Below are 23,132 nucleotides of genomic sequence, written 5' to 3'. Positions count from 1 at the left end.
ACTCTACAATTTTCTCTTTGAATGAGAAGGTGTGTCCAAACTTTTGGTCTGTACTGTACGTAATATTATGCTACATATATTTGATTAATACTAATGTTTAGTATATTTTGTAATGTTCTACTTGTTGACAATATCACAAATATTTCTATATTAGTCATGTGAAACGTGAATGTTCACATCCTATCATTATACATACTAATCTAGCAATATTTTAGTATTTAAAACATACAATATTGCTAGACAAATGAATACCTTATAAAATCTTGTTACTTTTTTAATCCACCTAGCTGCCAACTTATTAAATATTTACTTTAAATTAAAAATGTTTGCACTTATTGTTCAGCTCAGCTGTAAGCTTTAAGGTCGTGGACCTAACTTTATTTTTCTTTTATTGATGGTCAATTGGCAGCTAGTTATTGTTTACATTATCATGACAGTGTTTGTTGCTGCATAAAAGCTTTTGAATTGAAATAAAGACACAGTTGTGTTGAAACAAAGTTGAAATTGTGTTTTATATATTTTGGTTAAGTTTGTTTCCTATACCAGCGGTAAAAAATTGTGTAGTAAATCTGTTATTGATTTTAGTCTTATTTTAGTCGACTAAAATACCAAGCAATTTTAGTCGACTAAAATAAGACTAAAATTAAAACAAATCAGATGACTAAAACTTGACTAAAACTAAAAAGAATTATAGTCAAAAGACTAAGACTAAAACTAAATTAAAATTTTGTGTCAAAATTAACACTGGTTATCTATTTTATCAGTGAAGAAATTCATAAAGTCATTACTATGAAACGTTGATGGAATATTTGAATCAGGTGGCATCTGGTTATTTGTTCATGTAGCCCCTGTGCTAAATAAAAACCTTGGATTGATTTGGTTATTTTCAATAAGTTCGTGGATATGCTCGGCCCTGGAAGTTTTTAGAGCCTGTCTATAGCTGGATATACTGTTTTTCCACACAATTCTAAAAACTTCCAAGTTCGTTTTTCTCCATTTGTGCTCAAGACTATGAGTTGTAGGCATATCTACAAGATGGTGGCATGTCTACACGCAGCGGCTTCTCTCGCTCCCGACAGAATAGTTTTTTTCTTGTTTTTTTGTCTTGTGAGTCAGAAGAGGGGTAAGTGCGAAGGTATCCGGGCTAGGCTAACGGTTAACCCACACAAGCCAGCCATCCCCACCATCGTACTGGCTAACGTATGCTCGTTGGACAATAAACTGGACCACATCCAATTACTACATTCAACTCAGAGGGCTGTAAGGGGCTGTTTACACCTGGCCACTTCATGCGTTTTCTCAGATTGAATAGCTATCCGATCGTGAAAAGACCAGGTGTAAATGCCCTCCGAAACGCATTTGAGACGGATTTGAATCCGATCGCTCAAACCACTTCAGGAGGTGGTCTGGGCCGCATTCCAGACAAAACTAGACAAGTGTAAATGCATCTGGTTGTTAAAACCACATATGTAAATTGTACTCCTCCCCAAATTATGTTATAGGCTATATGTAATGTTATAGCCAGATATGACGACGCTACTGGAACACGCACCACCAGATGAGAAGCTGAGCATACTCCTTAAACCAACGTGCAAACTATTGCAAATCAAAGTGAAAGTAAGTCGCGAACGCTTAACACACAATCATCATCATTAATAGTAGAGAAACGAAATGATCTTACCAGTGCTGTTGCCGCTCTCTCTTATTGCGGTCTTTAATTTTGAAATTTTAGCTGATGATCAATAAAATGCAGCTCATATCTGTTGCTTTCGGTGACGTGCACTCCATTAAATCTGCATATAGCGCGGGAATTGAAGATCGGATTTAAATCCGTTTCGCAAAAACACATTCATGTGACCAGGTGTAAATGGAACCGTTTTGATAAATCGGATAGCTATCCGATCTGAGAAAACGCATGAGAGACTAAGAGACTGCTGTGTTTTTGTGGTCACGGAAACATGGCTCAGCAACAGCGTTCAAGACTGCACTATTCAGCTCGATCAGCTTATATGCAATCAAGCGGACAGAGCTCTTGTTGTTGGAGGAAAAACCCAGTCACAAAGACCATTACTGTCTGGGCCAACCAGAAGCCGTGGATGACAGGGGAGGTCTGCAGACTCCTGAAGACGTGGAACACTGCCTTCAGAGCTGGAGATGAGGTGGGCCTGAGGACAGCTATGGCCAACTTATCCCACAGCATCAGAAAGGTTAAGAGACAGTACACCAGGAGGATAGCTCATCAATTCAGCGACAGAAGAGACACTCGGAGCCTATGGCAGGGGATATAGAACATTACGGCCTACAAGCCCCTACCGCAGACCTGTGACAGCAACATCTCCCTTCTGACTGAGCAGAACGCCTTCTTCGCTCGCTTTGAGGAACAAAACAGCTCCACTGCACAGAAGACTCCACCTCCTCCCGGTGACCATGTGATGACACTGACCCCAGACAGCGTGAGGAGATCCTACAGCAGGATCAATGCACGTAAAGTTCTGGGTCCTGACAACATTCCTGGGCGTGTACTGAGAGACTGTCAAGTGGAACTCACTGATGTCTTCACAGACATTTTCAACATCTCACTTAGTCAGGCTGTTGACCCCACATGCTTCAAAGCTACCGTTATCATTCCAGTCCCTAAAAAGCCATCTCCATCCTCCTTCAATGACAACCATCCAGTTGCACTTACTCCCATCCTCATGAAGTGCTTTGAACGGATAGTCATGCACCATATCAAGTTTAAGAGAAAATAGTGCCCATGTTGCCAGTCATTTAGTCTAGTTTATGTGTATTTATGGGTACACAGAGCAGTTGAGATAAATCAGGCAGGTTATTTGCAAATCTGTCTTTGGTGGCTGGAAAAGTTATATACAGTAATATACAGGTGCATCTCAATAAATTAGAATGTTGTGGAAAAGTTCATTTATTTCAGTAATTCAACTCAAATTGTGAAACTTGTGAATTAAATAAATTCAATGCACACAGACTGAAGTAGTTTAAGTCTTTGGTTCTTTTAATTGTGATGATTTTGGCTCACATTTAACAAAAATCCACCAATTCACTCTCTCAATAAATAAGAATATGGTGACATGCCAATCAGATAATCAACTCAAAACACCTGCAAAGGTTTCCTGAGCCTTTGGTCTCTCAGTTTGTTTCACTAGGCTACACAATCTTGAAAACGACTGCTGATCTGACAGTTGTCCAGAAGACAATCATTGACACCCTTCACAAAGAGGGTAAGCCACAAACATTCATTGCCAAAGAAGCTGGCTGTTCACAGAGTGCTGTAACCAAGCATGTTAACAGAAAGTTGAGTGGAAGGAAAAAGTGTGGAAGAAAAAAATGCACAACCAACCGAGAGGATTATAAGGATTGTCAAGCAAAATTGATTCAAAATCTCCTGTTGACCAGTTTTTTGAAGATGCTGATTTCCAGCAGGATTTGGCACCTGCCCACACTGCCAAAGGCACCAGTGGTCTTGTCCCGGTGGTCGTCTGAGACAAGGTCTTTACAGGGGATCTGTATCTGGGGTTCAAGTTGTCCTGTTCTCTGCTGTCTTTCAGGGATGTAGAGGTCCTTTCTTGGTGCTGATCTACCATCTGGGCTGGATACGTACTGGATCTGGGTGACTACAGTGACCCCCTAAAGCACCCAATATAGCATTACAATAATCTAACCTTGAGGTCATGAACGCATGAATTAACATTTCTGCATTTGACATTGAGAACATAGGTCATAATTTAGATAAATTTTTGAGATGGAAAATGCAGTTTTACAAATGCTAAAAACTTGGCTTTCTAAGGAAAGATTGCTATCAAATAGCACACCTAGGTTCCTAACTGATGACGAAGAATTGACAGAGCAACCATCAAGTCTTAGACAGCATTCTAGGTTATTACAAGCAGAGTTTTTAGGTCCTATAATTAACACCTGTTGTTTTCAGAATTTAGCAGTAAGAAATTACTCGTCATCCAGTTTTTTATATCGACTATGCATTCCATTAGTTTTTCAAATTGGTGTGTTTCACCGGGGCGCGTAGAAATATAGAGCTGAGTATCATCAGCATAACAGTGAAAGCTAACACCATGTTTCCTGATGATATCTCCCAAGGGTAACATATAAAGCGTGAAGAGTAACGCCCCCTAGTACTGAGCCTTGAGGTACTCCATACTGCAAGTGTTATTGATATGATACCTCTTCATTCACTGCTACGAACTGATGGCGGTCAGATAAGTATGACTTGAACCATGCTAATGCACGTCCATTAATGCCAACAAAGTGTTCAAGTCTATTCAAGAGAATTTTGTGGTCAATAGTGTCGAACGCAGCGCTGAAATCCAGTAGCAATAACAGAGAGATACAACCACGATCAGAGGATAAGAGCAGGTCATTTGTAACTCTAAGGAGAGCAGACTCAGTACTATGATATGGTCTAAAATCCTGACTGGAAATCCTCACAGAAACCATTTTTATCTACACATAGATACCACAGTGCATTACACTTCACGCAGAGTTCATCGATGTGAGGGACACTGGGTTTGTGAATGAGGAGCCTGTCCTACAGGTTCACCTCCACAGGCTTTGCTTGACCGTTGACTGAACAGATGTGGTCAGGGATACCCATCATGCTCTCAGTCTCCCCTGCAGGCAGAGGTTTTGCACTAAAGTGATATGAAATGGCACCAGATCTGGTGTTCGTAGTTCTTAGTTTTTCACAGGCATTGCTTGGTCTTGGCTTCAGAATGGACTGTTTGATTGAATTCAGTGTTTGAGAAATGTCATGCAGAAGATGAATCTAATGTTTTAAAAGCTAGATGATGCTAGAATCTGGTGTAGATTAACAGACCAAACAATGACCTGTCTCAAATAACATGCTATATACTACAGTCATATACACTATGAATTTTACAAGGTTATTTTTTTGTCACTCAACATCAGAGTCTGATCACTACATAATAAGAGCTGCAACATGAAGTGTCCAACTTTTCACACCATTTCTTTAGTTACTGGGATGAACTACATGAAAAAAGGGGGAAAAACTAGAAACATGACATGAGTTGCTCTGTTTGGGATTATGCTCACAAAAAAGCATTTATTTGATTTGAAATGTAGCAAAAACAGTCATCTTGTGTAATATTATTATATTATATATTTAAAATGTAACTCAGTCCTGCAGCAGCATTTACTCGAAATAGAAGTCTTTTGTAACATTATAAATTACTTTGCTGTCACGTTTGATGCTTGATGAATAAAAGTGTTATTATTTAAACTAACTTGCCGCAAACATTTGCATGGAAGTAAAATATTGTGTAGCACAGCTGTTTTCAACATTGATAATAATCAGAAGTGATTCTTGAGCAGCAAATCAGTATATTAGAATGATTTCTGAAGATCACGTGACACGGAATGATGCTGAAAATTCCAGTTGAACATATGGGTCATTCCTGGGATTCAGTAACATTTCAACTTGGAATATAGATTTTATTTTATTTTTCAACTAAATACGATTAATTAAAATAAAAAAAAGGGTCAGACCGTTGCCTCTTATTAAATATGGGAGTTGCAGTGTTGCAGACATTAATTTTTTTTTCACTTTAGTAGTTATTTGTCCTGCACCTGCCAGAAGGTGGGATGTGCACACAATTACTTGTTTAACTGATATGAGACTTATAATACATTTATAATACATTGTAAAAGTGGTTGCAACATGTTCATTGTGTTATAAATCATCATACTCTTAAAAAAGTTAAAACCACAAATAAGTAAATATTATATATAATATATTAAAATGATTCTTATGATTATTCATTAGTTGATACAACATATTATACGTTTTTTTTTATAATGCATTAAGCATTCATTATAATGCCTTAAGAATACCCATGATAAACAGGTTTATTTTTTGTCTCATATTGTCCCCTTCTCTCTGGGTCAGCATACAGTATCTGAATGGCCAACACTGTCTATCTGCTGCAGATTTTGGTGCAATTTTATGTAAGTGAGTATAGCAAAATTAAGCGAACTGTGACATATTATACCCAAAGAATCTTCATACAGTGAACTACTAGTGAAACTGATAAAAAGTGTATATCTATCTATCTATGAAAAGATAGTTTATAATACATTATAATACATATAATACATCTATCTATCTAGTCATGAAGTCATTTGAAAAACTGGTGCTGGCCCACCTAAAGGACATCAATGGGCCCTTACTGGATCCTTTTAAGTTTGCCTATAGAGCAAACAGGTCTGTGGACGATGCAGTAAACATTGGACTGCATTATGTTCTGCAACACCTAGACAGACCGGGGACCTATGTGAGGATCCTGTTTGTGGACTTCAGCTCGGCCTTTAACACGATCATCCCAAACCTCCTCTTGCCCAAACTAACTCAGCTCTCCATGCCCACCTCCGTCTGTCAGTGGATCAACAGCTTCCTGACAGACAGGCAGCAGCTAGTGAGGCTGGGAAAATACACATCCAGCACCCGTACAATCAGCACCGGAGCTCCCCAGGGCTGCGTTCTCTCCCCACTGCTCTTCTCCCTGTACACTAATGACTGCACATCTAAGGACCCCTCTGTCAAGCTCCTGAAGTTTGCAGACGACACCACACTCATCGGCCTCATTCAGGACGGTGATGAGTCTGCTTACAGACAGGAGGTTAAAGAGCTGGCTGTCTGGTGCAGTCTCAACAACCTGGAGCTTAACACGCTCAAAACAGTGGAGATGATCGTGGACTTCAGGAGAAACCCCCCTGCACTCCCCCCACTCACCATCATGAACAGCACTGTGACTGCAGTGGAGTCATTCAGGTTCCTGGGCACCACTATCTCTCAGGACCTGAAGTGGGACATTCACATTGACTCCATTGTGAAAAAGGCCCAGCAGAGGTTGTACTTTCTTCGCCAGCTGAGGAAGTTTAACCTGCCACAGGATCTGCTGAAACAGTTCTACTCCACCATCATCGAATCCATCCTCTGCACTTCAGTAACTGTCTGGTTCAGCTCAGCTTCTAAATCGGACCTCAGAAGACTACAGAGGGTAGTCCGGACTGCTGAGCGAATCATCGGTTCAACTCTCCCATCTATTCAAGAACTGTACTTATCCAGAGCGAGCAAAAGGGCTGTTAAAATCACTCTGGACCCCTCACATCCAGCACACTCCCTCTTTGAACTGTTGCCATCTGGTCGACGCTACAGAGCACTGAGCACCAGAACGACCAGACACAGGAACAGTTTCTTCCCTCAGGCAATCCATCTAATGAACAGCTGATACACACTGAACACAATGAACACACTACACTTTATATTTATATACACATACACTTAATTTATCTAACACACATACTTAGTATACACTTACATTTTGCACATAATATACATGTACATACATAACTGCATTTTTGTAATATACCTGCCTACAATTGTCAATTTGTATATTGTCATTCCTTGTCTACTTATTTGTATTTTTTGTATTTTTATATTCTTTTATTATGTGTTTTATGTTCTGTCGCTGTCATTCTGTTGTACTGCGGAGCTTCTGTCACGAAAACAAATTCCTCGTATGTGTAAACATACCTGGCAATAAAGCTCATTCTGATTTCTGATTTCTGATTTCTATTATATATATAAGATTGAGACCAAAAATCATTCATCACCTTATAAAGCACCATGTATTGCTTATGTTTTTTTTTCTGATTTACTAATGCAACCTTTTCACACCACAGTCTGAACAAAATGAAGCATTGCTTGGTAATTGTTCAACAAAGTATTGATAGTTGTGTAAATATTGTCATAATAACAGTTGTCTGTAGTTTTGGTTGATTGTAATCTATTGCATACATTTCTATCAAAGTTATGACATTATCAAGACAAAGTTCTTGTCATTTTTTTATAACCATTTTACAAGCGATAGTAATTAAACTGTTATAATGTGAGAAATGTTGAAGGTGTCTGAATAAATGTAGGTTTGATTGTATATTTCATTTTTACATTGAAGACTATCCAGTGCTATTTTACATTTAATTATTTAGTTTCTGTACCTAGACCCTTCAAACTTGAAAAAAACTTAAACATTGTGTAAACAGCACAAATACAAAAAATGAACGAACATACAAATTAAACAATTTCAAACAGGGCCCACTGGTACAACCTTCACCAGGGCCCCGCAAACCCCAGCTACGGCCCTGGACATAACGTTAAAATCTGTGTTTTATCAAATATCTTGAAGTTTTTCAGAAAAATGTTTTTTTTTTTCACAAGAAAGGAGCACAAAATAAGTGCTTAAATTATTGCCCAAAATCACACACTATGACATTTTTGTTAAGAATTTCCTAAGTACGAACTCAAATAGTTAGTTCAAGATAGATATAAGACAGAATTTTTTTGAAATGCAATAATTATTTTTATGCATTATAATCTGCATACCAAAGTATTACAAAAAGTTTTGAACAATTAGTTTTGGTGAAGCACAACTTAAGAAACTCTGGGGGACTGAAATATTACCGAATGCCAGGAATGACCCATATACTCACATACACAAACAGCTGTTTTAAATCCTAATAATATTTAATTGTTTTACTGTATTTTTGATCAAATAAATTTAGTCCTAAGCAGAAGAAAAGTTCTTCCAAAGATTAAATTATTGTCATCAGATCAAACTCAAACTGTTTGAGATCCTAATGAACATGCTGCTGGGCACCATTTACATCTCAAACACACAGAACTTGCTCCTGCATTAGAGTCTGATCAACAGCAGTCTGTGCCGGATCTCTCATGGACCCTGACTCTGCCCATCTGAACTGTGACACTTGAGCGATCCACTGGTGCTGCTGATCAGAAGTACACACATGTGATTTCATTGTCTTTGACGTGCCATCAGTGCTCCATCCAGTTACCCCAAGCACATTTGAAGGCTTGATGAACTGTTATTTCTCGTGTGTGATGCAGGTCATGATTGAGTGTGTGTTTGTGTGAAGGTGTTTCCTGCAATGATGTCGTTCTGGAGTCCTCTGCTATTGGCCATCTCGTGTTGTTTGATTGCTCTGACGTCATCACTCAACCTGGACGACCCGAATGTCTGCAGTCACTGGGAGAGGTGGGTGTATCTCCAAGTTGTGTAGCATGCTTCAGTAATAAAAATAAATCTCATTAGGAAGCCTATTATATACTTAAGTATATAACTTTAAGTATCTGTTTATTATGAAATGATTTAGTGTCTGATATATGATCTATCTATATGTTTAAGAAAAGATGTGGCAGCTAGATTTGGGTCACTTTTTGCTCGAGCTCTCGATGGCACCGTACATGGCTGCTTCAGTTCTTGGCTTTCCAGTGTTTATACTGTTTTTGTTCGTTTTTCCTGTTTTTCCTGATGTTTTACTGAATGTTATTGTCGGAGGAGCAGTGGCACTGATCAAACGCTTCAGGATGCGCAGATGGGGAAAGTGAGCGGGAGCGCTAGTCAGACTCAGGAAGCGTGGATTTCAAATGCCATTGCCTAGCATCCATCTGGCAAATCTCCGCTCTCTACCCAACAAAACGGACGAACTCCTTCTGCTCTCTCGGACAAATAAGGATTTCTCCCACTCTGCTGCTCTGTGTTTCACGGAAACCTGGCTGAATGACGCCATACTGGACACCACGCACCATCTGCCGGGCTATCAGCTGTTCAGAGCGTATCGTGACACAGAATCAACTGAGAAATCACGCGGCGGCGGGACATGCTTTTACATCAATGAACACTGGTGTACAGATGTAACTATGTTAAAGAAGATGTGCTGTCCTGATCTAGAAATGCTGTTTGTCAACTGCAAGCCGTTCTATTCGCAGTGGGAGTTTCACTCGTTCATTCTGGTGAGTGTTTACATCCCTCCTCAAGCGCACTTGAGCTCAGCTTTACAGAAATTCGCTGATCAAATCACAGAGACAGAACAACAAAACCCGGACTCCGTTTTAATCATTCTTGGGGACTTTAATAAAGCCAATCTCTCCCGTGAACTGACAACATACAGACAGCATGTTACATGTCCCACTAGAGACAGCAAAATATTTGATCACTGTTGCACCACAAAAAAGGATGCATATCACTCTGTTCCACGAGCAGCTTTGGGACCTTCTGATCACTGTCTGGTTCATCTTATACCGACCTACAAGCAGAAAATTAAATCTGCTAAACCTGTAGTAAAGACTGTGAAGAGCTGGACCAGCGAAACAGAACAGGATTTACAAGCTTGTTTTGACCTCACGGATTGGAGTGTTTTTAAAGCTGTTACCACCGATCTGGACGAACTCACAGAGACTGTAACATCCTATATTAGTTTCTGTGAGGATATATGCATTCCTACCAGGACTTATTTAACATTCAACAATGATAAGCCATGGTTTACAGCAAAACTCAGACATCTTCGTCAGGCCAAAGAGGATGCCTTCAGAAATGGGGACAGGGTCTTGTACAATCAGGCCAGGAACACATAGAACAAAGAGATTAGAGCGGCTTAAAAGACCTACGCTAAAAAGTTGGAAGACCAGTTTACTTCCAAAAACTCAACATCAGTTTGGAGAGGACTGAGAGCCATCACAAACTACAAGACACAATCCCCTTGCACTGAGGCTAATCAACGACTTGATAACGACCTGAATGAGTTTTATTGTAGATTTGAAACCCCCAACACCCATTCTGACCATCTCCCTACACAACCGTTAACACCTCCTGCAATCCCCCTCTCCACCCCTCCTGCTCTTCAAATCTGTGAAGATGATGTGCACCAGGTCTTTAGGAAGAACAAAAGAAGAAAAGCACCAGGCCCAGATGGCGTTACACCAGCCTTTTTGAGAACCTGTGCTGACCAGCTGGCCCCCATCTTCACACAGATCTTCAACAGATCACTGGGTTTGTGTAAAGTGCCTTCCTGCTTCAAACACTCCACCATAATCCCCGTTCCAAAGAAAACCAAGATAACAGGATTTAACAACTATTCACCTGCGGATATAATGTCTGTCATCATGAAGTTGTTTGAAAAACTGGTTCTGGCTTATCTGAAGGACATCACTGGACCCTTACTGGACCCCCTGCAGTTTGCTTATGGAGCAAACAGGTCAGTGGATGATTCAGTCAACATGGGATTGCACTTCATCCTGCAACATCTGGACAAAACAGGGACTTTTGTGAGGATCCTGTTTGTGGATTTTAGTTCGGCTTTCAACACCATCATCCCAACAGCCCTTCAGACCAAACTGACCCAGCTCTTTGTTCCTAGCTCTATCTGTCAGTGGATCACCAGCTTTCTGACAGATAGGCAACAGTTAGTGAGACTGGGGAAATACATGTCAAACAGCTGCTCCACCAACACCGGTGCCCCTCAGGGATGTGTTCTCTCCCCACTGCTCTTCTCGCTGTACACTAATGACTGCACCTCTAAAGACCCCTCTGTCAAGCTCCTGAAGTTTGCAGACGACACTACAGTCATCGGTCTCATCCACATCAGTGATGAGTCTGCTGACAGACAAGAGGTTGAGCAGTTGGCTGTCTGGTAAAGTCTTAACATCCTGGAGCTGAACACGCTCAAAACATTGGAGATGATCATGGACTTTAGAAGAAACCCCCCTACACTCCCCCCACTCACCATCATGAACAGCACTGTGACTGCAGTGGAGTCATTCAGGTTCCTGGGAACCACCAACTCCCAGGACCTGAAGTGGGACAATCACATTGACTCCATTTGTGAAAAAGGCCCAACAAACGGTAGTACTGAAAAAATTAAGATGGCGACGCCGAGTCCAGTCGCCGTCCAGGTCGCTCCGCTTAGATTATGTTTTTATTTACTTTTTTACCTACTTTTGCTTTCTCTTTTTACACACATAACCTCTGCACTGATCATTTACGTCAAAGAAACACTTTTGGACATTGGACCCTGCTTACCTGACCTGTTTCAGGGTACTTTATCCTCCAACCCATCGTGGCCATCTGAGACACTCCGGAACGCCGAGATGAACAATGGCCACCTGAATAACCACCCGAGGCGACGGATCAAGAAACACCGTGGGAAACGTGCTGGGATTCGCAACAGACTGAGGAAAAGAGCACACAGTCCTCCTCTAATGAGCATCCTGCTCACCAATGTCCAGTCTCTGGATAATAAGATGGACGATCTTAGAGCCAGGATAAGTTTCCAATGGGACATTAGGGACTGTAACATCCTTTGTTTGTCAGAAACAAAGTCCCGGACGCTGCTGTAACGCCTGAAAACTTCTCTGTTTTTACGGACGGACAGGACAGCCGAAGCTGGCAAATCCAAAGGCGGAGGAGTGTGTTTCATGATTAACAAGAAATGGTGTGACCCCAGAAATATCTCCACTCTGTCGCAATCCTGCTCGCCTCATCTGGAACATTTTATCCACTATTTGCAGCCCATTCTATCTGCCACGGGAGTTTTCATCGATCATCATAACTGCTGTTTACATCCCACCACAAGCAGACACTGGTTTGGCTTTGTCTGAGCTTCACGATGCGCTCAGCGTCAACATCAACAAACATCCTGACGCTGCTATTATCATCGCTGGGGACTTTAATAAAGCCAAACTCAGGCAAGTTATGCCTAATTTCTATCAACATATATCCTGTCCAACCAGAGGACCGAATACACTACATCATTGCTACACTCAGTTTAAAAATGCCTACAAAGCTCGTTTACTACCGGCTTTCGGCAAATCGGACTATGCCGCCATTTTCCTCACACCGGAATATAAACAAAGGCTCGTTCAAGAACCCCCGGTGCAGAGGGTGGTGACACGATGGTCCGACCAATCAGAAGCCATGCTGCAGGCTGCTCTTAACAACGTAGACTGGGACATGTTTCGTGCAAGTTCATCTGACGTCAGCGAGTTCACGCATGTAGCATTAAGCTTTGTAAACACGCTAGCTGAAAAAGCTACGGATACAATAGCTATAAGGACATTCTCAAATCAGAAACCGTGGGTGGACAGATCAATGCGTGCAGCAGTAAACAAATGCACTGCTGCTTACAACGCCGGTCTTCTGTCAGGAAACATGAGCGAGTACAAAGCATCGTGCTATGCCACCAAACACAGATACAGGGAACGCATAGAGTCACATTTCCAGCTAAATGACTCCCGACGCATGTGGCAATGACTAAGGACCATCTGTGCCTTTGGAAATAAATCCTCTGCAGAGGTGAGAGCAGATCCGTAGCTGGCTGACGAGCTAAACACTTTCTATGGCCGCTTTGAAAGCAATCTAAGCAGTGCCAATTATGCCGATCAGCGCGTCAGGAAGCAGCAGCCAGAGCAGCGATCATCATAATGTGATTACTGTGTCGGAGGACGAGGTTCGGAGGGCACTAAAGCGAGTGAATGTAAGGAAAGCAGCTGGACCTGATGGGATTTCTGGGCGTGTTCTGCGGTCCTGCGCTGATCAGCTCGCTGGTTTGTTTACATCCATTTTTAATGAGTCTCTTGCTACATCGGTGGTTCCCACCTCATTCAAAAACTCTGTCATCATCCCTGTGCCTAAAAACAATAAACCCTCTTGTCTGAATGACTATCGTCCAGTTGCCCTCACATCAATAGTCATGAAGGTCTTCGAAGCACTGGTTAAAAACGTCATCTGCTCCTCCATCCCAGATACTTTGGACCCTCTTCAGTTTGCCTATCGCCCAAACAGATCCACCGATGATGCCATCTCTCACATCCTGCACTCTTCTCTCACGCACATTGACAGCAATAACAGGAACTATGTAAGGCTGCTATTTATTGAATATAGCTCAGCTTTTAATACTATAGTCCCCTTAAAGCTATCTCTAAACTCATAGACCTCGGCCTGAATTCTTCACTCCGCAGCTGGATTATTGATTTCCTCACCGGCAGACCTCAAGTGGTGAAACTAGGCCTGTACATCTCCAGCTCCATCACCCTGGACGTAGGAGCCCCACAGGGCTGTGTCCTGAGTCCCCTGCTCTACTCTCTCTACACACATGACTGCGTGTCTTCGCACAGCTCCACATCCATTATCAAATTTGCTGATGATACTGTGGTTCTGGGCCTCATTCACAACAATAATGAGACCGCATACTTGGATGAGGTAGAGAAATTAACATCATGGTGCCAGGACAACTGTCTCTTTCTGAATGTGAGCAAAACTAAAGAGCTGATTGTGGACTTCAGGAAGAGACAGCAGCAGCCCTATACTCCTCTTATGATCAGCGGGACTCCTGTGGAGAGGATGAGCAGCTTCAAGTACCTTGGTGTAAACATCTCCGAGGACCTGACTTGGACTACTCACATTCAAACACAGGTTAATAAAGCCAGAAAAATACTGTACCATCTGCGACAGCTGAGGAAATTCAGGGTCTCACCAGCAATCCTGAAAACTTTCTATTCTGGGGCTATAGAAAGTGTATTGAAGTGTATCTCAGTGTGGTATGGGAACAGCTCCAGTCAAGACTGCAAAGCCCTGCAGAGAGTTGTGCGCTTAGCTGAGCGCATCTCAGGGTCTGCTCTCCCCTCTCTACAGGACATCTACCTCAAACGCTGCAAAAGCAAAGCTGCTAAAATCATCAAAGACTCCACCCACCCCAGTAACCATCTTTTCACTTTGCTGCCATCTGGTAAGCGCTTCCGTAGCCTGATGGCAAAAACCGAGAGACTTCATGTCTCCACTTAATGTTCACTTTATCAGTAAGATATTCATCATTCACTACCTCACATAGACACACTGACAGTGTCACCCTGTTTGCACATTTGCCTCTTGTACATCCCTGTGTATCTTAATATTTAAGACTACAGTATAATGCACATATGCACATTGTACATCCCTGTGAATCTAAATATTTAAGACTACAGTTTACTTTCATGCACATTATTTTGCGTTCTATATTTAATTCTACAATATACATCTTTTTTATATTTTATTATTTTTATTGTTTACTTTATTTCATTCTTACATAGCTATATTTATGTATATTTTCATCTGTGTTGTTTTTGTTTAATAATTGCACTGTCCATGGAGCGGACCTGACTCACATTTCACTGCTGGTTATATATGCTATATATAATTTTGTATGTGATGAATAAAAATCTTGAATCTTGAATCTACTTCCTTCACCAGCTGAGGAAGTTTAACCTGCCACAGGAGCTGCTGAAACAGTTCAACTCAGCCGTCATTGAGTCTGTACTGTGTACTTCAATTACTGTCTGGTTTGGTTCAGCTACAAAATCAGATATCAGAAGACTACAGAGAACTGTTCGGACTGCTGAAAGGATTATTGGTGCTCCTCTGCCCACCCTTCAAGAACTGTATACATCCAGAGTGAGGAAAAGGACTCAGAAAATCACTCTGGATCCCTCACATCCAAGTCACCCCATCTTTGAACTTTTGCCATCTGGCAAGCACTTCAGGGCCACAAATACCAGGACATTCAGGCACAAGAACAGTTTCTTCCCCTCAGACAATCTACCTCAAGAACAGTTAAATCTTCCCCACGTATGCAATAAAAGCGTACAATATCCTTATATTTATTTGCTATCCCTCTATCCTAGTACATCCCTGAATCTTACTCAATCCTATTCCATTATCATTTATAGCACAATCGTTTATACACATATTTATTTGCTTTTTTATTTTGTCTGTGTGTTGTTGTCTCTGTGCACTGGAAGCTTATGTCACTAAAACAAATTCCTTGTATGCGCAAGCATACTTGGCAATAAAGCTTTTTCTGATTCTGATTCTTTCTCTGTGAGTGAAAATGAAATGCTGATGAAGACTGATATACTGCTGCTCTGACACTTTCCTGTTTCTCAGCATTTCACAATAACTGCTTATTGTAGATGATCTTGTCCTCTTTAGTTTTCAAGAGGCGAGCTCAGAGGAGTAAACACACACACACACACACACACACACACATACACACTTAATGTTTACAGGCAGGAGATGTCTGTAGCCAAATTAAGGACCGGCTCGGAAATCCATTAAAGCAGATTGAAGAGAACAAAGATGAAGTTTTCTTTCCCAGCTAGATTCACTTTCACTGGGTAATGTGTGGGAACAGCTGTGTGCTGCACAAGAGTTTCCTAAAGCAGATAATGTGTGACCGTACAGCACAGTGTGTCCTAATATCTGTGTGCAAGGTTTCCCAGCACATTCATAGCGTGCATTGTGAGTTTTTTCCTGCTTTACTGTAGCGCTCACAACTGATTCAAACAAGAGCTCTGCCTCTACAGACGCACATGAAACGTCTGTACATCATCATAAAGCAATACTTGATCCAGTCGTTGCTATTTATAATGATGTTCCTCATTTATAGATGAGTGCTCTTTTTACTCATGTATGTGTCCTGCACATGAGCGGCCCTAAATACAGCCGACAGGCACAACTGTTCCCGAGAAACAAAAGCGCTTCTGTCACTGAGAGCTTTTTTACTGGAGGAGTTTATGAACATCTGAATGACACCACACAGATACCCACAGACAGGTGTCTGGAGAGCTGGAGAAGAGCTGCTTTCAACAAAACACTTTGCTTTTCTGATTAGTTTTCCTCATGTATTGTGTATCAGCAGTGGCCACACACAGCGAACATGTGACACACTCTCATTAGCCATTAGTGCTGGAGTAACGAGACCACACACACGTATGACAGACACGGCCTTCATGTGTGTGTGTGTGTGTGTGTGTGAGAGAGAGAGAGTATGTGGTCCAGGTATTTTTTGAAAATGTACAAACACTGAATGTTTTCTGTGAGGGTGAGGTTTCAGGTTTGGGGATAGAAAATACAGTTAGGACAGTGTAGAAATCATTATGTCTGTGTAGAGTCCCTCAAAAACAACTTTGTGTGTGTGTGTTCTGCAGTTACTCAGTGACCGTGCAGGAGTCATATGCGCACCCGTTCGATCAGATTTACTACACCAACTGCGCAGACATCCTCAACTGGTTCAAATGCACTCAGCACAGGTGTGTGTGTGCTTTACAATGCTTTTCTAAATTTATTAAAATGTCATGGAAGCATATATTTTCATATGTGACCTTGGAGCACAAATATTGTCCTCCTAACAAACCATACATCAATGGAAGGCTTATTTATTCAGCTTTCAGATTAAAAATTGACACTTAAGACTGGTTTTGTGGTCCAGGGTCACAATATATTTCATATTTTTTTCTATCAAATTAAGGTATAACAGAATATTGAATAAGCTGTAGCCGTGATTTTTCTGCTGTGATTAGGGTGAGCTACAGAACGGCCTACCGCAGAGGAGAGAAGACCATGCACCGCCGCAAGTCTCAGTGCTGCCCGGGATTCTACCAGAGCAGAGACAGATGTGTTCGTGAGTGTTACTACTGCGCTACTGCAGAGAGAGACAGAGAGAGAGAGAGAGAGAGAGAGAGAGACAGACAGAGAGAGAGAGAGAGAGAGAGAGAGAGAGAGAGAGAGAGACAGAGAGAGACAGAGAGAGAGACAGAGAGAGAGAGAGAGAGAGAGAGACAGAGAGAGAGAGAGAGAGAGAGAGAGACAGACAGAGAGAGACAGAGAGAGAGACAGAGAGAGAGAGAGATTTTAATTTTAACAAAGCTTTATTAACTTTTTTTTTTTTTTTTTTTTTTTTTTTTTTTTTTTCCTTTTTTATAAACACTCAATTGTCTCACAACAAACATCCCCCCCTCCTCACAAAAAATAAAACAAAAAACAAATTAAGTACAACACATTGCACATACACAATCATACTCATCACAAAAAGAAAACCAAGTTCCCTTCAGATAACTCACAAAGAGCTCCATTACTGCACCATATTGTTTCAAAAATGTTAAGGCTTTGCATGCTTTTATAGAAGCGAAAATCTATCAGAACTCTAGACTTTACCAAACTTGAAAAGCACACATTGATATCACATGATTCTTGCTGTATTCTTCTTTTTCTGCTGGCATAGATGGCCATTTTGGCTTGCCCAATAATAAAATTCATAAGCTGGCATACAAACCGTTTTCCTCGAGAATATTTGAAACCCAGAATGAAAGTCTCAATATCAAACCTTTCACTCAACCTCCAAAATAACTCTCTTAACTTCGTGAACAAAGGTTCCAGTCTGGAACAGTACATGAACGCATGAAAAATTGTCTCCCTTTGTGTACAAAAGGGGCAAGCAGGACTGACTTCTGGATTCAGCACAGACACGAAAGAATTAACCGCGATGACACCGTGAAGAATTCTCCACTGCAAATCACCTACCCTCTTAGACAAAGGTGGCTTATATAACGATCTCCATTCCGGTCTAACATCATTTCTCAGTCTGAGAACAGAGCGCCATGGTGTGTCAGTTTTTGTTTCAAGAATACTCTTATTAAGAACCAAAACACACACTTTATACAACTTTTTACCTTCACATGACAAGAGATCCAAAGAAAGAGATTCACATGATTTAAAAAAAAGACTAGTACAATCACCAAAATTAGGTTGAACAATTAAACATGGGAAAAGGTCATCAATGTCAGGGGTACTGGCCCCAGTGAAGAAATCATCCAAGAGGCTTTTTTCCTCAGCAGTTAAACAGAGTTTCAAACTAGTCAAAAACTGACAAAATAGCCGATCAGACCTAATTCCCAAATGTTTTGAAGCTACATCAAAGTTTTCAAAATTAGGACCAGTTAAAGCCAACAAATGGCCCAAAGTAAACACTCTAGATTTCTGGAGCAAGAAACTAAACCCAGATAGATTACAATGAGCGGTGACATCCAGACGAGCCCCAGAAATTAAGGGTTCTTGAAGTAACCAATGGAGTGAGGAAAAGTTCTCAGTCTTTTGAACTCGAAAAAGACCCCACACTTTAAAGATGCTCTGATAGAAGGCAGGCAGTCCTGATAAATCCAATTTGGTTGTCTTCATTAAAAACAGAGGTTTGTCCAGTCCAAAGCTTCCCACAGTGCGCAAAATGGTGCAACAAACAGCACGCCAACCAATATGCACAGGTCCATCAAGAAATCTCTTCACGAACTGCAACCGAAAAGCAGCACACCTACTTTGTAGATGAATCAGTCCTTGTCCACCCTCTTCCTTAGGAAGAAACAAAATACTTTTTGAAGTCCAATGTAGCTTGTCCCAAAAGAAATTTACCAGAAGAGCTTGAGCTTCCGTTAAAAATTGTGGTGAGGGATCCACACATGCCAGTCTGTGCCAAAGTGAGGAGGCTATTAAATTGTTAGCAATGAGAGCCCGTCCTCTGTAAGACATATTTGGCAACAACCACTGCCATTTGTCCAAACGGCTTTGAAACTTACCTAAAAACCCTTCCCAATTCTTTTGTAAGGCACTTTCATCCCCTAAAAACACCCCTAAATATTTTACGCCCCCTCTTCCCCAAAACAACCCAGCAGGAAGATGAGGTATCCCCTCGGCCCATTGCCCTATGAGTATTGCTTCACTTTTTTTCCAGTTAACCTTAGCAGATGACAACTGTTTAAAATCTTCAAATAGATTAAATAAAACATGTACATCACTCTGATTGTTGAGTAAAACAACAATATCATCAGCATATGCTGACAAATAAAATTTGTTATCACACACTGGTAAGGACAAACCACATAGTTTACTTCTTATCTGTTGAAGCAAAGGCTCAATGGCCAAAGAATACAACATACCAGACAGGGAACAACCTTGTCTGATTCCCCTAAGGACTCGGAATGGAGCACATAAGCCACCGTTTATTTTCAGCACACTCTCAACATCACAATAGAGTACTCTAATCATATCAACAAAACTTTCACAAAAACCAAAAGCTGATAGAGTACTCCATAAATAAGAATGCTCAACTCTATCAAAAGCCTTTTCTTGGTCCAAAAAAACTAGGCCACAGTTAATATTCAATAATTTAGAAACATAAAAAATATCACGAATAAAAGAAATATTATCAAAAATGGACCTACCAGGAACACAGTACGTTTGATCCGGATGGATGACCTGATCTAAAACACCAGCCAGTCTGTTAGCCAAAGCCTTAGATAAAAGTTTATATTCATTGCAGAGGAGTGAAACCGGACGCCAGTTTCTTATGTCAGTCAGGTCCCCTTTTTTTGGGAGTAGGGTGATTACTGCTCTTCGGCAGCTCAACGGCAATCTGCCCTTTGACAAACAGTCATTGAGCACCTCGAGAAGATCTACACCCATCTCTACCCAAAAAGTCTTGTAGAAGTCAACAGGGAGGCCATCTATTCCAGGTGCTCTCCCAGACTCCATACTCTGCAGGGCCTTGTAAAGCTCACCCAGGGTCAGGCTCTTTGAGAGGTCGCCATTGGCCTCTTCTGACACCTTTGGCAGGTTTTCAAGGAAACTGTTCTCCTTGCATATGCCAGACTTCAGTTCACTCCTATACAAATCTTGATAAAAAAGGACTGCTCTCTGCCGAATCTCAGCCGGATCCGATAAAAGCACTCCATTCTCAGAACACAATGCATGGATCAGCCGTTTCTGCCCATTCTTTTTTTCTAGATTAAAAAAATATTTAGATGGTGCATCCATCTGATCTATATTTTGAAAACGTGAACGGACCAAAGCACCTTGTGTTTTATACCCAAGTAGGTCAGACATCTGGGCCTTTTTCTTTGAATAAACTTCTAAAAAACAAGGGTCACCGGTAGAGTGAGCTAAAGATTCAAGTTCAATTATCTGTTTTTCTAAAAAATCTAAGGAACGAGTCAACTCCTTAGTGACATTGAGAGTGTATTGTTGAGTAAACTGCTTTATTTGAACTTTACCCACATCCCACCACTGTTGCACAGAGGAAAAACCAGGCTTTGTTTTCCTATGGGCTTCCCAAAAAAACTTGAAAGATTCTTTAAAAAACTCATCTTGTAACAAATTGTTATTAAAGTGCCAGTAAGCACTCTTTGGCTTAACAGTACTTACAATAAATAAACAATGCACCATACTATGGTCCGTAAAACCAACAGGCGTAATGTAACACCTATTAAAAATACTAAAATGATACTTAAAACAATAAAACCTGTCCAACCTAGCTAAAGACATAACATTATCCCGTGAATGTGCCCAGGTATATTGCCTTTCATCCTTATTTAAAGATCTCCAAACATCACATAAGTCATATTTTTTAATAGTATGTATAAGACGTTTGCGTGAGGCCAAATGTGGCTCCATGTGATTCCTGTCCAAGTTCAGCTCAGTACAATTAAAATCGCCACCCAAAAATAAAAATTCTTCAGAACAGCAGTTTTGTAAAGACAAACACAACGTATCTAAAAATAACATTCTTTCCAAAGGTGCAGCAGGAGCATAAACACACATAAAAACAAACACATGATTTTCAAAACATGCTCTGACTTTTAAGAGCCTTCCTTTAACAATTTCATCAACATCATATGAAATAGGAACGAAATTCCTATTAAATAGAATAGCAACACCCCCACTTACTGAGGAATTATGGCTCAAAACAGAGACACCATCAAATTCTCTCCCCCAGTCAGCAGCATTTTTTTGGTCACTGTGGGTTTCTTGCAGAAAAGCAACACTGATATTTCTTTGCTTAATAATTTCGTACACCATTACTCTCTTACGAGCATCTCTAGAGCCATTAACGTTTAAGGTAGCTAAATGGACTTCACTCATTAGTAGGGAGAAGAAAAGTAAGACCAGCCCATATAAATAAAGAGCGTTGGTCATCGTGCCCCCCAAATTAACCATCATCGTTACCCAGGGCGATGTTAACATTCCGCACAATTTTCTTTAAGCGGTACACTTCTTTATTAGTGAAGCAGCTCTCTGCCATGAAATTTTTCGTTTTATCGACAAACTGTTTGAGGTCTGGAAAATATTCCTGGACACGCACACCTCTCTTGTTTTTAGTCGCTCTAAGAAATAATTTAATATCATCGAGCTCATAACTGCGACCAATAAAGTCGCTCTGTGAAAGAGATGCACTGGAGTCAGAAGACTCACCATCACTGCCTGTTTCCTCAACATCCTCCTCAACACTTTTCTTGCTAATTTTAGCCTCACTAACCCTGTCGCTCTTTTTTCTTTTTAACGGAGCTTTAAACACCGTCTCTTGAACATCCAAACTAGCGCAATCCGTCTCACAAATCATATCCGAAACCGTGTCCTTAATTGTGTTTCCCTGAGGCAGTTCTAAACTTTCTGAAACCACCGTATCGTCTTCTAAAAACGCACCGGTGGACTCCGAGTGCGAGTACTCATGCCGCGAAGCGGATGGCCTAGCCACATCCTCAGCGGGAGAACCCGCCGCTGTCGCCGCCACAACAGAGCCCGACTCCGGCAACACCGCCTCGGCAACACCGGTGGCGACAGCCGCCTCAATGCTTGCTGAAATTCCATCTGCAATCGGTGTCTCATTTTCAACATTTTTGTCCGGACAGTTTCGTACTAAATGACCCAGCTGGCCGCAGCCAAAACACTTAATTTTAGCAGTGGTAACAAACACAATATAATCGTAATCATCAACTCGAAAGTTAAGTGACAAATCAAGTTCAGTATCATCATTAACGATCATATAGACAAAACGCCTAAAAGAAACAACATGTTTTAACAAAGGCGAATCGCTACTGATAGAGATCTTCTTTATTCGGGACACTAATTTGCCATACCGCGACAGCGCTTGACTCAGAATATCATCACTCATGAAAGGTGGGACATTGGATAAAGTGACTCGCTTGGCTGGTAACGCAAGGGGAAGAACGGGGACAAGTTCATTGTCAACAACTATCCCCTGTTCTACCAACTCATTGGCTTTATCAATCGAGTCAAGAAAAACCACCACCGCACTGTTCATCCTAGAGGCCGACAACACGCTCTCATGCCCCACGGCATTCCCTATGGCCAGGCAGCACGCCTCCACACTCACCGCGGCCGCCACCTTCACTGCGTGCCGCCGGGTGAGCGAACCCAACACCTGCTGGCGTGGGGCCGACATGCTCTCGCGAACGGGAGACACGCGGCCCGAGGAGTAAACTTAGAACAACTAAACCCCTTGCAACAAATAAAGAAACAAAGCAGCAAAAGGTGGAAGGAAAAAAAGAAAAGACTCACAGCACTCAGCTCCACACTCACAAACACCCCGTCCACTCACACTCAGTCTCACCGGAAATGACGAGAGAGAGA

At 41.3% G+C, this 23,132-nt stretch overlaps 1 protein-coding gene across 1 annotated transcript in view; it reads left to right on the top strand.

Moving 5' to 3' along the window:
* Positions 1-8,987: 8,987 nt before the first annotated feature.
* The window catches only part of LOC132126955 (multiple epidermal growth factor-like domains protein 10), a 135,456-nt gene continuing 121,311 nt past the window's right edge, over positions 8,988-23,132 (top strand). The window contains exons 1-3 of the mRNA XM_059538579.1: positions 8,988-9,101; positions 16,865-16,966; positions 17,237-17,337. Coding sequence (XP_059394562.1) covers positions 8,995-9,101; positions 16,865-16,966; positions 17,237-17,337 — 310 coding nt within the window. The 5' untranslated portion in view covers positions 8,988-8,994. The remainder of the gene's footprint in view (positions 9,102-16,864; positions 16,967-17,236; positions 17,338-23,132) is intronic.

The sequence above is a fragment of the Carassius carassius genome, chromosome 45 (assembly GCF_963082965.1).
Source record: "Carassius carassius chromosome 45, fCarCar2.1, whole genome shotgun sequence".
Taxonomy (NCBI): Eukaryota; Metazoa; Chordata; class Actinopteri; order Cypriniformes; family Cyprinidae; genus Carassius; species Carassius carassius.
This window is presented reverse-complemented; position numbering and strand designations above follow the sequence as displayed.